Source organism: Kogia breviceps, chromosome 6, assembly GCF_026419965.1.
Source record: "Kogia breviceps isolate mKogBre1 chromosome 6, mKogBre1 haplotype 1, whole genome shotgun sequence".
NCBI classification, from domain to species: Eukaryota; Metazoa; Chordata; class Mammalia; order Artiodactyla; family Physeteridae; genus Kogia; species Kogia breviceps.
The window spans coordinates 131,084,270-131,100,057 of NC_081315.1; the positions used below are offsets into that span (position 1 = coordinate 131,084,270).

Sequence of the window (15,788 nt, forward strand, 5' to 3'; positions counted from 1 at the left end):
CTGTGACCTACATATATCGACCTTCAGATAGTTTTATGAAAACCCTTTTCAGATCTCTGACCACACAACCATTTCTATGGTTATGCCCATTGCCACATAACCATTTCTATGAAACTATCCTTCAATTGCTTAACATACTATACATAAAATTATAAAATGTCGCTGCATACTATCTCCTGCGTCAAAGCAGATCCTATCCTGAGATGTCTTCAGCAAGAGTATTCTCCTAATTAACAGCCAAAGTAATTTGAAATTAAATTGTTTTCCTTCTGTTTCACTTTTACACCCATTGCCTAGAGTTGTGAAAAGAAAGAAATGAGACTGAGGGAAGTAAGTCAGACGTAGAAAAAAAAAATCATAATTTTTATATTTGGAAACTGAAAAACGGGTACATATGAACCTACTTACAAAACAGAAGTAGAGTTACAGATGTAGAAAACAAACTTATGGTTACCAGGGGATAAGGGCAGGGGGGAGGGATAAACTGGGAGTTTGGGATTGACATATACACATTACTAGACATGAAATAGATAAGTAATAAGAACCTACTGTACAGCACAGGAAACTCTACTCAATATTCTATAATGGCCTATATGAGAAAAGAATCTAAAAAAAGAGCAGAGTTTTATATATATATATATAACCGATTCACTTTACTGTACACCTGAAACTAACACAACATTGTAAATCAGCTGCAATTTAAAAAAAAAGAAATTAGGGGAATGTTGAACAAATGAGAGATATTGTTATTGTTACTTCTATATCCAATAACCTATCAGATCTTTCTAATTTGTCCTGTGTATTATGTTTGGTACATAATAATTGAGAGTCTTATTTCTAGAGCAAGATAGCCAGGGTTCATATTTCTTTGTCTCAGTTTCTTTATCTTCAAATTTGGAATAATAATAGTACTTACCCAACTGGATTACCTTTAAGTATCTAAACAATTAGTGCCCATGAAGTGATGTGCTCAGAGCAGTGCTTAGCACTTAATCAACACTTAATAAATGTTCTATTTTTCTCAACTTTTCCATTCCTTCTGCCAAATTCCTAGTTCATACCTCAGATTTTGATTGTTACAGCTCTAGGATCTGAGAGAAAACAGGAATGGATCCCTTCTTTCATTTTACAGAACAGGGACTTGGAACCAGAAAATAATACAGATTGTATAGAGTTTCATCTTGAGGAAATAAAGCCCCGGTCTCGTGGGGCCAAACTTTATTCACTATCTCCCTTCTCTGGCCTCTCCTCATTCTGGTCCATCCTACACTATTGAGAGCCTTAAAAGATTGTTTTCAATTAAAACAAGATTAGTGGTTTCTTGGCCATACAATTCAATGTGTGTTACAACTGAGATTCTCCAACATATACCCATAATCTAATACTTTAGCTTGATTTTTCTTCTTTTATTTTAGATTTAAACTCTCCACACTACCAAATTGGTCAAACTAACCCCTGTCTTTGGTTCTTACAGTGCTCATTGCAAGCCTCCATTTAGTGCTTGATTTGTTTAATACCTTTTCATTTTGAACCAGAAGGAACATGAACTCAGAGTCAGGCAGACTAGGGTTTGAAATCCGCGCTCACACTTACTGCATGACTCTGCATAAGTTAACTAGCATCTCGGAACCCTGTGTCTTCATTTGAGAGATAGTATCTCATAGAGCTGTGAATTGAAGCGAGATAATGCATGCTTAGTGCTGTCACTAGGCCTGGCACAGAGCAAGCCATTAGCAAACCTCTGGTTATGTGGTTAATAGTATTAGCATCATTCGTATTCTCCATGTGTACATTTTAAGAATTAAAAAACATATAAATACGAAGGTTGAGATTTGTTGTGTTATTTAATGGAGTGAATGGTATATATAAATACTGAAGGTTGAGGTTCATTGTGTTACATAAATGCTGAAATATACATATAAATACTGAAGGTTGAGATTTGTTGTTATTTAATGGAGTGAATGGTGAAAGACTATGTAATATACTACACTGGCTTGTTACCTTTTGAAATCTTAGTATCATGTGAAATTAAGACCCAAAGCTTCACTTTGTCAAATACGTATTCAGCACAAGGAGTGGTACTCTTAGTGTTCTATTTCTAGCAGTTCAGATACTCATCTTTTTTTCCCTAGGGTGCAAATGCTCTTGTCACATACACAATCATTAGTGGAGCCGATGACAGTTTCCGAATTGACCCTGAATCTGGAGATCTGATAGCTACCAAGAGGTTGGACAGGGAACGCCGTTCCAAATATTCCTTGCTGGTTCGTGCAGATGATGGTCTTCAGTCCTCAGATATGAGAATAAATATCACTGTCAGCGATGTGAATGACCACACACCCAAGTTCTCCAGGCCTGTGTACTCTTTTGACATCCCAGAAGACACTACCCCAGGTAGGTGGCATGCCCAGAAGTGTATTGGCAAGGATCACCTTTGACTACAATTATGGACTATGTTTTGGCTACTCTTAAATTGTGACTAGTTTTTACCATATGCTACTAGGTATAAATGCTGGATTTTGCAATATTTTAATTAACCACCTTCACTACAATTCCCAAACAAATTTCTAGACTTTTGAGAGCAAATGAAGTTAGCCAATCATCTGATTACTAATTACAGATATTTCTGTTTCTGAAAGTATTTGTGACACGTATTGTGGATTTTTCTGGCAACCGTAGTTTTGATAACATTTTTCCACTTTGAAAATGTCTGATGTTCGCTTTGTTATAAAGCAGAAACTAACACACCATTGTAAAGCAATTATACTCCAATAAAGATTTTTTTTTTTTAAAAAGTCTGATGTGATTATGTTGCTGTGCGTAGAAAGAGCAAAGAAAAGCACATGAATACCTGTCAATACTGGTTCTAACAGTTACTAGCTGTGTGAACCAGGGCAGTAGTGTATTCATTTCTCTTAGCTTCAGTTCCTTCTTCTGTATATGGAAACAATTCCTGTTAGAATTCGGGTAAAACATATATGAGTTTGCTAACATGGGGTTTGAGGGTTCGCAGGTGCTCAATAAATGTCAGTAAAATAAGAATCCTGAATTCCCACCTTGTCTATTTGAACATATTATGCTGTGACTGTTGAGTTTGAGTACCCCAAATCCGTGTAATTGGTGTGGGTATGCTTCCTTCCCACTATTGGAAATTCTTACCTAAAACTGAAACTGTATTCTGAATTACATTTGGAGTGAGTTTGGAATAAGGCATATGTTGTAGAAACTCATTTGACAGAGGAGTGAAACATTTATAGAAGCCTACTTCTCGCTACAGTCCCCAAGATGAGTTATGCATGTCCTTCAAGTAATTCCCATTACATTTCTTTCTCGCCTTAATTCTAGCAATGGTCATGATACTGACCAGGGTTCATGGCCTTCCCCAATCAATAGAAATTGACTAGAGGCCAGACAAGAAATTCAGGCTAGGCTTTACTGGGGCCCCTGCCACCGCAGGAAGGAGCAAGAAACAAGTAACAGGTTCCCTTGCTAGCTCAGCAAGCTGGTCCTTGTGGGGTCAGGGTAGGGGTGTGCCCGGGGGTCGGGCCACAGGGGTGGCTTAGGTGTTCTGCCCACCTGTTTGTGGTGCTGAGTGCAGGGGGCATGCGCAGTACCCTGCTTTTGCTCCCAACACCCAGTTTGTGCTCCTGGCTCTTCAGAAGTGGCAGTTGGATTTTTTGGTCTTTTTAAAATCTCTTGGGCCAGAATTTGCCCCAACTGGGCATGCACACAGTTATTTTTAGTCCCATATGGTTTCTCTGTATTTGTTTTGCTTGAGGAGATGTGTGTGTGCAGGTGTAAGCACTGCAGCACTGCAGCAAAGGGCCCCAGGTCCCAGCCTGTCTCCGTCATATGAGCTGTCAAGTGGTATCCCCTCAGCATAAGTTTGTATTATTGCTTTTGGAATCCCCAGTTCCTGACACTAGCAATGGGCCCCAATATATGCTCATTGAATTCATCAATATGTTTATGAATTGGAAGTGCCAGGTAGAAAAATAACGTCCGAAGTAGTGTTCATTCCCCAGGACATTTACATTGCAACATAAGATCTACTGGATATCTAATATGCTATACATTTTGATACTATTTGGGAATGTGGGTGTCGGTGTTAATGTAGAAATGTACAGAATGTTGTGTTCATATTTTCATAGTAATTCTGTAGTTAAAATACTTTACTGCAGAAGTAAAGTTGCTGATATCATAAGTATTCTCTTAGCAATACCCTGTCCCACTAATTTTAGGCTTTTATTTTTTCTGATAGGTTCTTTGGTAGCAGCTATTTTAGCTACAGATGATGACTCTGGTGTGAATGGAGAAATTACATATATTGTAAATGAAGACTATGAAGATGGCACATTTTTCCTGAATCCAGTTACCGGAGTCTTTAATTTGACTCGAATATTAGATTATGAAGCACAGCAATATTATATCCTCACTGTTCGAGCTGAAGATGGTGGGGGACAATTTAATACCATTCGGGTTTATTTCAATATACTAGATGTAAATGATAACCCACCCATTTTCAGCTTGGATTCATACAGCACATCTTTAATGGAGAATCTACCTCTAGGATCTACTGTTCTTGTGTTTAACGTTACTGACGCAGATGATGGTATGTACTTTATTTTATATACTTAAACTTTATTAAAAAATATCATCAGCTTTATCTCATATTTCTTTACTGTGTGCAGCTGTCACAAAATTGCATTTTGTAAGTATAGGTCCAAAGTTGAGGAATATATTATAATTTAACTATAGAGGATGAAAAGATTAAGCATTTTATTAGTTAATTTCTTATTTACAACAGTTACACAGCATGCACTGTTATCACCTTATAAGCTTTTTAAACTTTATCTTTCTTTTTTTCTCCCTAACTGTATGACACTATTGCAGGTTAGCAATGTAGAAGTCATAAAACAGCTTTTTAGTAGGTTTATGTCAGATAACTATTTGCTTACATATATTCTTTTAACATGAAAAGGATAAAATATGGGTGCAAAAGGAAAACCAAAGTCTCAAAAAATACTTAAGAATGCATGATTAGTTTTATATTTCTGACTGAAAATTGCTCAGAGTATTTTAGCAAGCTTTCATGCTTTGTCTCAAAGGAGAGTCTCAGATCTCTTTAATTTATGCTATATAATCCAATTGAGATTTTACATTCAATCTAGACTTTACAATGTTTGATTTTTGCTTGATTTTTATTTATTTATTTGAAAAAGTTCATTTTAAAATAGGACTCCCTTGGTCTTTCTTCTAAGACTAACTTGTATATACAAATATCAGATAATATAGGCTCAGAGATAACATTGTATAGATTATCAGTCTTTAACTAAACTGTTTGGAAAGTTAATACCTTGTTTTCCCTTCCACTGGATGCAGCTAAATGTTCATTCAGTTGAGAAAACCAGGGACATTATTTTAAGAGGAAATGGGTCTCTAGCCCAAGGATATGCCTCATGACATAGGCATATCAACCTTAATTTAGAATTTCCTGGTTCTTGCTGACTTAAATGATTTATGTAATCTCAGAGTACCATTCTATCTCAACATTCTCCTCTATACTAAGTGTCCTTTCAGGAGTGATCAGAATTGCCACTTAGAAAGATACGAGAGGCAAAGAGCACAGTATTTTAATTCACGAGAATGCTTTCTTTAGAATTCATTAAGTACATTTTGAAGTTTCCCCCCCCTTATTTAAGCACAGTTAATATTGGACACATAAAATATACCTAAAATAGAAGTGCCTATAATGTTCGTTCTAGAAAATGCTAATAATATTAGTAACAATAACCAACAATTGTCAAATACAGGTTGTCCCTTGGTATCTGCAGGGGATTGGTTCCAGGACCCCTACTGGTACCAAGATCCAAGATGCTCAAATCCTTTATGTAAAATGGTGTAGTATTTGCATATATTCTATGCACATCCTCCCATATAGATTACTAGATTAGTTATAATACCTAATACAATATAAATGCTATGTAAATAGTTGCCAGTGCATGGAAGATTCAAGTTTTTCTTTTTGGAAAGTTTTGGAATCTTTCTTTCCCAAATATTTTTGATCCATGGTGGTTGAATCTGTGGATGGGGAACCAGCAAATAAGATGGGCCACCTGTCCTTAGTATGTACCCAGTCCTGGCCTAAGAACATTGCTCAGTCTATTTCATGTACATCAGCCCAGCTCTGTAATTGTCTACCATTAGGCTTTATACACAACTGAGGTTAATCTTTATTTTGGATGTTGATTTCTCTATTATTATTGATATACACTTAATTAATTTACCTGATCTCTGGATATGAACTTTTTTTATTGGTTCCAACTTTTCTGTAGTGAAGAATTATCTGCCAGGTTTCATTGTGACTTATTTATTATGTATTAGAGAGAGTCCATTGTATCATAGGATTGTGTGCAGCTCTAAAGTAAATTTCATTTATCCTCACACCTTGATTGTAGGGAACTGGGAAAATAGCAAATAAGACACTTTTTTTGTGAAAGTTGCTGGAATAATCCATGCAAGCATATGCACAGAAATGTGTTAACCATTAACTTCAAGTTACTTTTTATGGATTTTTTTTTGCCTTTAATTGTGTTAGGTAAAAGTTTCAAGCTACATTTTTCCATTGTTTTAGTTTAGAATACTTTTATCAGTGTAATTTCCTGTACTTTGACCTAAAATATAGGACACAGTTTCTAATCTCTCTGAATTACAAGGATCATGATAAGACTGTACAAGGGTAACCTTTGTTTAAAACTGCCAACTCAGTTATACTAAATAGTTCTCAACATATTTCACAAACAATATTATTTAGATTTTTCTAATTAGAAAATTCATTTTAATCTCTGATCAAGAGTTTTCAGATGAGAGAATATTGTCATCTTAAATGAAGGCATTTTATATGGAAATAAATTTAACATTTTCTGTTACTTATATCTAAGTTCTCTAATTTTAACCTAAAATTTTAGATTACATACCATTTAATAAGAATAAAGCAAATATTTTACTGTGTTCACAAGATAAGTAGCACATGTATTAATCTCAAGGCTTTCATGCATACAGTTAAGAAAGTATTATATTGAGGCAAAGTATTATAAGATGGAAGTTTCATGGAAATATTCTGGCTTTGATAAGTATTACATTATCCTAGAAATAAATTCATAAACTCTTCAAAATATTGGGGAGTTGTAGAGTCATAAAGCAATTGTAATTATTGCTGAATAAATTTACTGATATATGCTTGGTACACAATGCAGATCATTTGACCTATAAATGGGTTTCATATTCCAGTAACCTGATGACCTTGTTGGAACTGCTTCATAAAAGTGAATGCTATTTGCAAGAGTTCCATGTGTTACAGCTGTATGATAAGTTGACAAATACTAGTTCATCATAGAAATAATTAGACATCATTTATGGATTGTGAATAAATATACACATTTCATAGCAGAGCTACATACCTTTAGTTATATGCTGTATTTCCTGGAACTAAATTATTCTTAAGATTGAAATAAAAATCAACCAAAAAAAAAAAAAAAAAAAAAAAACAACCCTAACACAACCACACACACAAAAAATATCTGCCAGAAAGAAAGAAAGAGTCATGTAAATAAACTGCTTTCAGAACATTGAACACAAATGGTTAGAAATATGAACTTTTCTAAGCTTAAAAATCTGGTGCTATGAAAGCCCGCTAAATTCAAGTCCCAACACATATGAATAAATTATAGAATGCTAAAATAATATATTTAGTGATTCATGATTGGGATATTTGATGCAAGGAGCAGAGAGAGAAGAATGGCCTGAGCTCTCTATTTTTCAGGATAGTACGAAGGTTCAGGGAGAATTTTGAGTTTCAATATGTCTACAGGTATTTTCTAGATGTAGAGCACATGCCCAGTGTCACTTAGACTTGACAGGAATGAAAAGTCCTTTTCTTTACAGTAAAGTCCATATAGATGGCTTCCATGGCCTGTAATTGCAACCGTAAGGTCTCAGTTCCTGAGCTGAGAGCTGTTTCTTAGATGATGCTGCAATATTTTGTGCAAAACTAGTTGTATTTCTATGTTTATTTTTTCAAAGATAATGATTGTTATCATCAGTTCATTTTTAATGTCATCACCTGATATATTTGTCATTATGAATTTGAATATAAAACCAAATTTTTCTTTTTTCATAATTCTAGCTAAAGTTTAATATTTATTACTTCCACCATCCACCTACTCCACTAAATGTTTTCCCTAAAAAGGAGGCTTTCCTGCTGTTTACAAGGCTATAAAATCTTGGTATCATGTTCTCTTTTTGCCTCTGCAAGTTAATTGTTTACTCCAGGAAGTAGCATACACAGTGGACCAAGGGTGTTCAGATCCTTGATTTAATTACTTGCATTCCAGTTGATTTATGTAGAAATGTTAGGCCATCACTTTGTAGCCATCTGTAATTTTGTAAGTATTTTAAATTTCTTTTGATCTTGGGCATGAAAGGTTTTATATGCTTACATAGAACTAAATCTCTGCTTGTTGGTATTATTTTTATCCAGATGTCTTCATAACTTTTTTCTCAATAATAATTATATATGAATTTGTGCCTCAAAGAATAGGAATTAAATATTTACTGATGGAGTTAGCCATAGGAAATGCAAAAAATTTCCTTAGAGAGTAATTCTATTTAAAAATATATTAAATATATATATATATATAATGTATATGGGTATATATATCTTTAAAATCAAATTACTTTCTAAGTAATATACACATATATTGCACCAGTTAATGAAACTTGTTTTCTTTGCATCAGTTGATAGAACTTTTCTTTCCCCAAACCTGTGGAATTTTAAGTCGAAGAGTTGAAGTAGGCTGTTGACCTTGTTCTATCCAGATCTTAAAATTCTCTGTCTCCTGCTGGTGAATTGAGCTGTGGCCTCTGTTAGCTTTATTTATTCATATTTTCCCTGATTCTCAGACTCCTAAGTACTTTGAACTTTATAACCTCTGCTTTGTTCTCTTGTGAATAGTCTTAAATAAACTACAAAGATTAAAAGCCACAACTCTTAATGAGGTGAAAAATCCTACCTTTTCAAAGATCTACTCAATCCTTGTTTATCCTAGAAATTTTTGTGAATAAGCCAGTTCCCAAAAGTTATCTCCATAAATATTTTTCTCTGCATCAACATATTGACAAAAGATATTAGATAAGGGACTATTAAATCACAGGAAAATAATAATTCTAGCATTTTTTTTAAAAAAGAACAAGCAGACTTTACCTGGTAGAAAAAATCCTGTTACTCAACTAAACTTAACTTTATAAAGATTGTAGTGAGTTTAAAGAAAAGGCGAAAGTGAACTCAAATATTCACAGAATCTTGAGGAAGAGTATTTTTCAAGAAATAAAAGAGGAAAAAGGCTATCAAATTGTTCTAGAAGACTTTTAGCAAAGAGTGGACATCATTTCTGACACCTGAATAGTTAAAATGAACTTCAGAAATATAGGAGCTGTTTGTAAGCAGTTTATGTAACTCAACAGATTTTTCCTAGCAGAAGATCCCAGAGTATAGTATCTTTATTAAGGATGCATTATCTAGATATACAATTATGTTTCTTAGAAATTCTTATCCTATGGTTGCCCAACAGCTTTATGATAAAGTATAAAATTACACATGACATTGTGCACCAGTGAAGAAAATGCTATTCTGGGGCAGAAAATATGATTTTTCTTTCTGTTTGTACTGCTTATCTGTTGTTTACCTTTAAATTATTTACTAAACTAATAGGTTGATCCATTCTTCATATCATCTGTGTTAGAAGAATCTCTGCAATCATTTTATGAAATGTGGATTTATATATAATTTTGTTTTTACTTTTTATTTTATATGGGACTATAGTTGATTAACAATGTTGTGTTAGTTTCAGGTGTACAGCAAAGTGATTCAGTTATACGTATACATGTATCTATTCTTTTTCAAATTCTTTTCCCATTTAGGTTGTTACATAATATTGAGCAGAGTTCCCTGTGCTATACAGCAGGTCCTTGACACATGTTCCTGGGAAAAATAGATAAAATATTATCTAAAAATAGCCCCCAAATAGTGTGAACCTTTATATTTGGAGCCTTTTACTGCTAATATTTCTTTCAAAAATTACTTTTAAAACATGGTACCTACACATAATAAAATTTGAAAGAGAATTATTTTCTCAAAGGCCATTAGCCAGATGCTTAATAGGAATTAAAAAGTATTTATTGGTTCTGACAAGAAATGTAAAAGTAGACTTAAAGCATCCATGACTAATGCCATACATCAGAAAATTTTATTACCCTTCTCTGAAAATTGGTGTCGGCCTCAATAAATTACTAAAGCGATAAATGTTTGGCTAGTAGTATAGTGTGGCACTGTTACTGTTGAACTCTCAGGAATTATGTGACAGAAATAAGTAAATGTATAGAAAAATATCCGCTCTCTGGAATATTTTTTTCCTCTTTATTTTTGTAATTTAGCATTTCAACACCATGGTAAATAGCCCGCAGTATATAGATCATTTGTTCACCAGATTATAAACATCTTTTCAGATCAGACGTGGAGAAGAAAAGGATTATGGGTTATGTATTACTTATAAAGAAAATTAACTGTGGCTAAATCATCTGTAAGGTGTGTTTGGAGGCATCATATATCAAACGTGCAGTTTCATATCATGAAAATTTTGGTGCAGTTTAGTTTGCAATCAGCACATATTTCAGAAAATTGAATTTTTCCCTTCCATTTCAGGCATCAACTCCCAGCTGGCTTACAGCATTGCTTCTGGTGATAGCCTTGGGCAGTTTACAGTTGACAAGCATGGGATACTGAAAGTCCAGAAAGCTTTGGATCGGGAAAGTCAGTCCTTCTACAATCTGGTCGTTCAAGTGCACGACCTGCCACAGCTTCCAGCCTCCAGATTCACAAGCACTGCTCAAGTCTCTATTATTTTGTTGGATGTAAATGATAACCCACCAACATTTCTTTCCCCTAAATTGACATACATCCCAGAAAACACACCTATTGATACCACTGTTTTCAAAGCACAAGCAACTGACCCAGACAGCGGCCCAAATAGCTATATTGAGTACACCCTACTGAACCCTTTGGGAAACAAGTTCAGTATTGGGACCATTGATGGAGAAGTGAGGCTCACTGGAGAACTGGATCGAGAAGAGGTTTCTAATTATACTCTAACAGTGGTGGCTACAGACAAAGGTCAACCATCTCTCTCTTCATCTACAGAGGTTGTCGTTATGGTACTTGACATCAACGATAATAACCCTGTTTTTGCACAGGCTGTGTATAAAGTGGAGATTGATGAAAATACACTTACTGGAACGGATATAATACAAGTATTTGCAGCGGATGGAGATGAAGGTACAAATGGACAGGTCCGCTACGGCATTATTGATGGTAATGCCAATCAGGAATTTCGGATTGACTCAGTCACAGGTGCAATCACTGTGGCTAAGCCCTTGGATAGAGAGAAGACCCCTACTTACTTTTTAACTGTTCAGGCAACAGATCGGGGCAGCACCCCCAGAACTGATACCTCCACTGTCAGCGTTGTTCTACTGGATATTAATGATTTTGTTCCCATATTTGAGCTATCTCCATATTCTGTAAATGTCCCTGAGAATTTGGGGACACTACCCAGAACAATTCTTCAGGTCAGTATATTTAAATAAAACAAATATTGTGTTCATTATAAGACTCTCACTTAATTATAATGTACATGCTTCCCCCTCTCTCTTCCTCTTTCTCATCCAAAAATGCTTACTTGTAGGTATAGCAAATCTTGAAAAGGACAGTTTTATGAAAATTATACCTAAAGACTTATTGATTTCCTTGTAGAGTAAATATTGCATTTCAGTTGTATTCTTTTGTGCTTACTCATGTTGTACATATTTATGCATTTGTGTATTTTTGAATTTTGTTTCACTATAACACTAATATCTGCACATGATAAGAAAATAAAATTATGTAAAAGTTTGAAAACTGTTACAAATGTTGTTCTCCCTTCCCTCTTTACAAATCCAACTACTTGGATGAAACTGCTGTTAAAATTTTTTGTGAAGCCTTCCAGAACTTCACTGTATGGCTTTTATGCCTAGTTTTGCACAAATAATGCATAGTACTCTGTACCATTTTAATTTTTTGCTTGAAACTTACAAACATGTCTTTGAAACCTTTTAATATTGGAACATATGGCTCTACCTCATTATTTTTAATGATACACTTTATTTCATGATATACATTTTGTTAGTTTTACTCTCATTCATGGTGTGTATTATTCTCTCCTATAGGTCGTGGCAAGAGATGACGATCAAGGTCCTAACAGCAAACTCTCGTATGTTCTATTTGGTGGTAATGAAGACAATGTTTTTACTCTCTCATCTAGCGGAGAGCTTCAAGTGACACAGAGTTTGGACCGTGAAACAAAGGAGCATTTTGTCTTGTCGATCACAGCTACAGATTCAGGTAAGTCTGTAATAATCTTGTTCAACTGTGAAGAATTTCTTCATAATATAAATAAATGGAAGTATTTTTGTCTACCATTAATTTAAATATTTGTTGAAATTTACTAATGCTTGGAACTCCAGTTGTATCTACATCATTTATAGAACATATATCACTTTATGAAATTTATATGTAAGTGGTAAGAGCTTAAGCACATTACAAGCAAAGCTCTCTTCCTGTGAAACAAAATGTGTCCTTGCCTGGAAGGATGCCTCAGTACCTCTGGGGGTGACTTGATGCTCTACTACTTGAGTCGCGGGACATTGGAAATATTGGGTTGGCCAAAAAGTTCTTTTAGGTTTTTGCAGAACAAAACCCAAATGAACTTTTTGGCCAACCCAATACTTTAGCTTTGAAAACATCCAAATTGTTCTAATTGGTCATGGAGATAAGAGAGTGGGTCTAGAGTTTTACTTCATTAGTCCTTTAGATTCTGCAAAATTGTAAGTAGCCATAATAAGCATTTGATGAAGCCTCACAGAGCTCCAAAAAGAGCAGTGAGAGCCCCGGGTTCTCACTGAGATAGCAGTGTAATGGACTACCATGGAGAGAAAGAAAAGCAGCATACGTTAGCTTTTAGTGTTTGGAAATAGTCATTACATAAAATTTTATAGCAAGTAGCATAAAATACAATCTATTCAAAAAAAGAATGCTACTGTTTACCACTACATTATTTTGCATATATTGACTCTATTCATAAGTGTTGATCACTTCTAACTAAAAACTGAAACAACTAAACATTTGTTAAAGAACCATTATGCCTTGAAGAAAGTAGGTATAGCTTAAATATTTTTTGAATGAATGAATTAATGAATGGATGAATGAACCATTGATCTACAAAAGTATCAGGGCATTATGAAACATTGTCTTTATGTAACACTCATTTATAAAAATTGTCACAACTTAGTATTTTAAGTATTGAAGAATTTAGTAATGTTGACATATTTTAAAATTTTGTTGAAATTGTTTTAAGCCAAGGCGGATTTGTTTGAACCTCAAAGGACTGACATTTTTTGTATATGTATATTCATGTAAATATGTGGCTCCTGCTATAGAAGAACAATTCTGAATGTTCAAATGAGCTATTTTTACTGTGGTTGAAACATTTTTGATGAATATAATAAATCAATTTTTTTATATATAACAAGTTTCGAAGTATACAATTTCATGTTACCACTTCTCATTAAAAAAGGAGATTTTAAGATGGAGTAATAATAAATTTATGTTAAGTATTCAAATGATAGTGCCATTGCTTAAATCAAGGTGGCTCTGTCTATATATTATTTGCCATTTGCTTTTGGAAGTGTAATCATCTGAGACTATTATTTTATGAAAGAAAGAACTATTCTCTATATTTTTTAATGGGTGTGAATGACCATATTACATTTCATGCAAACTATAAAATCCCAGAGAATGATGAACAGAATGTAGTGTGGTAACCACATAAAACTTAAACAAGTTGATCTGAAACATGTTTCATTATATGTGTAGGCAGTGCTTCTTGGTCAGTAGGTAAGCATTTTCATGTGAAAAATGCAGTCACTGCCACATTGTTCAAATCAATCCAGTATTGATTCAAATTAATCCAAGAGCACCTGGAGGGAAGAGAGGATGAAATGCAGTAGGAACTGGTGGAGGGTCAGATATTTAGAACCAAGGTTTTATTACGAAAATACCCCAGTCTCAGCTCTCCTCTCCAGTTCCTGGATGCGTGCAGTCAATTCCAGGCATGCACAAAAACAGCCTTTGTGGAGGTCAAATGGGGTAGGAGGAACCAGAACCAGGAATCTGGTCACTAAGGCATCAGTCACTATAAAACTTGCTGCACAAGATGGTGTGTCACAAGTAGGTCATCCCAGGGTGAGGAGCAGATTGTGATTGTGAGAATGCAGTGCAGGGCAGGGCACAACCCACAGAAGTTCTCCATCAGAGGATTTGTACTTTGGAACATTCTAAAGTCAAAAGCCATGGTAGAGAAAGAATGTAATCATCTAGACAAGAGTGCCTGTTTTCAATCAAATCATTCTGAGAATTTAAAAATCTTTTTGTGTGCCTACAAAGCCAAGGGGGGACATTGTGAAGGAGAAGGGGATGCTTGTTTTTTTGACATTTGGCTATCTGAGTCATGCAGTTTGTCAGGTTTTACAGATATTAACCCATTTCTACACATTACTTTTCTTTATTATCTCAAAGACTTTGGCACTTTTATTTCCACCTTACTTACAGTAAACTCCAGCTCACAGTGGTTAAATAATTTGCCCAGGATTACACTTCCAAGAAGTAGAAGAGCAGGATTCAGACCCTAAAATATCTGACTTCCAAGTTTAGTGTACATGAAGGTTTTAGTGTGGAGGTAAATTTTGAAAAATATATTCATTTTCAAAATTATTTTATTTGCAAAGTAAACCCAATACTGTTCTATATAATATAATATCATCAAAGCTTTGAATATGAATTGATCTTGATTTGAATTCTGGTTCTGTCATAATTTTCTCCATGATTCAGGCAAAAAGTATCATCTCTCTCAATCTCAGTATCTTTCTCAGTAACATGGGGATAATAGTAATTACAAAATATTTTATTACAAGGTTTAATTGATACAACATATGTTAAATTGCTAAATATGCCTCCCACATCACGTATATAATGATTTTTTAAAAAATTGTGATCTATGCACTTTAAACATTTTAAAATTCTTAGAAATATTTGTCCTGTTCTTTACTACATAAGTATTCTTATTAGAAAATAGGTGAATTGCTTTTAAAAAGCATTTTTTTAAAATTGCAGTTCATATTTTTACATTTTATACATTGCTACATTGAAAATTTTTATTGTGGTATCAGATTTTTTTTCAAACTTCCAAAGAATATATTGCATAGTAAGTGAGTGCTTAACTATTTAAAAACTGTAGTTCAGCCAAATTATGGTTAAGCAAGCCTTTGTGTTAAGCAAGCTGAACTACCACTTGTAATGCTGTTTCTCCATCAATATGACAGCACAGAAGGGACATTTCATTAGGAAAAAAAGAAAGAATGAAAGAGAAAGAAAGAAGGAAGGGAGGGAGGGAGGGAGGGAGGAAGAAAGAGAAAGAAAACTTAAAATGATAGAGTTAAAATTATTCTCTTCTGATACTCATGGGTGAGTCAACCTGTTGGGAAGAACTTTCGCAAGTAGGAGGTTCAATAGAGCCTTGGTCTGAGTGAGCAGACTGCACAAGAATCAAGTCCTGGTTCCAGGAAGCTGAACTGTGTGCATT

General features: G+C 34.4%; 1 protein-coding gene across 1 annotated transcript in view; it reads left to right on the forward strand.

Moving 5' to 3' along the window:
• The window catches only part of FAT4 (FAT atypical cadherin 4), a 172,616-nt gene that overhangs the window by 84,549 nt on the left and 72,279 nt on the right, over nucleotides 1–15,788 (forward strand). The window contains exons 3-6 of the mRNA XM_059066306.2: nucleotides 2,133–2,394; nucleotides 4,262–4,612; nucleotides 10,760–11,682; nucleotides 12,319–12,493. Of these exons, the coding sequence (XP_058922289.1) occupies nucleotides 2,133–2,394; nucleotides 4,262–4,612; nucleotides 10,760–11,682; nucleotides 12,319–12,493 (1,711 nt within the window). The remainder of the gene's footprint in view (nucleotides 1–2,132; nucleotides 2,395–4,261; nucleotides 4,613–10,759; nucleotides 11,683–12,318; nucleotides 12,494–15,788) is intronic.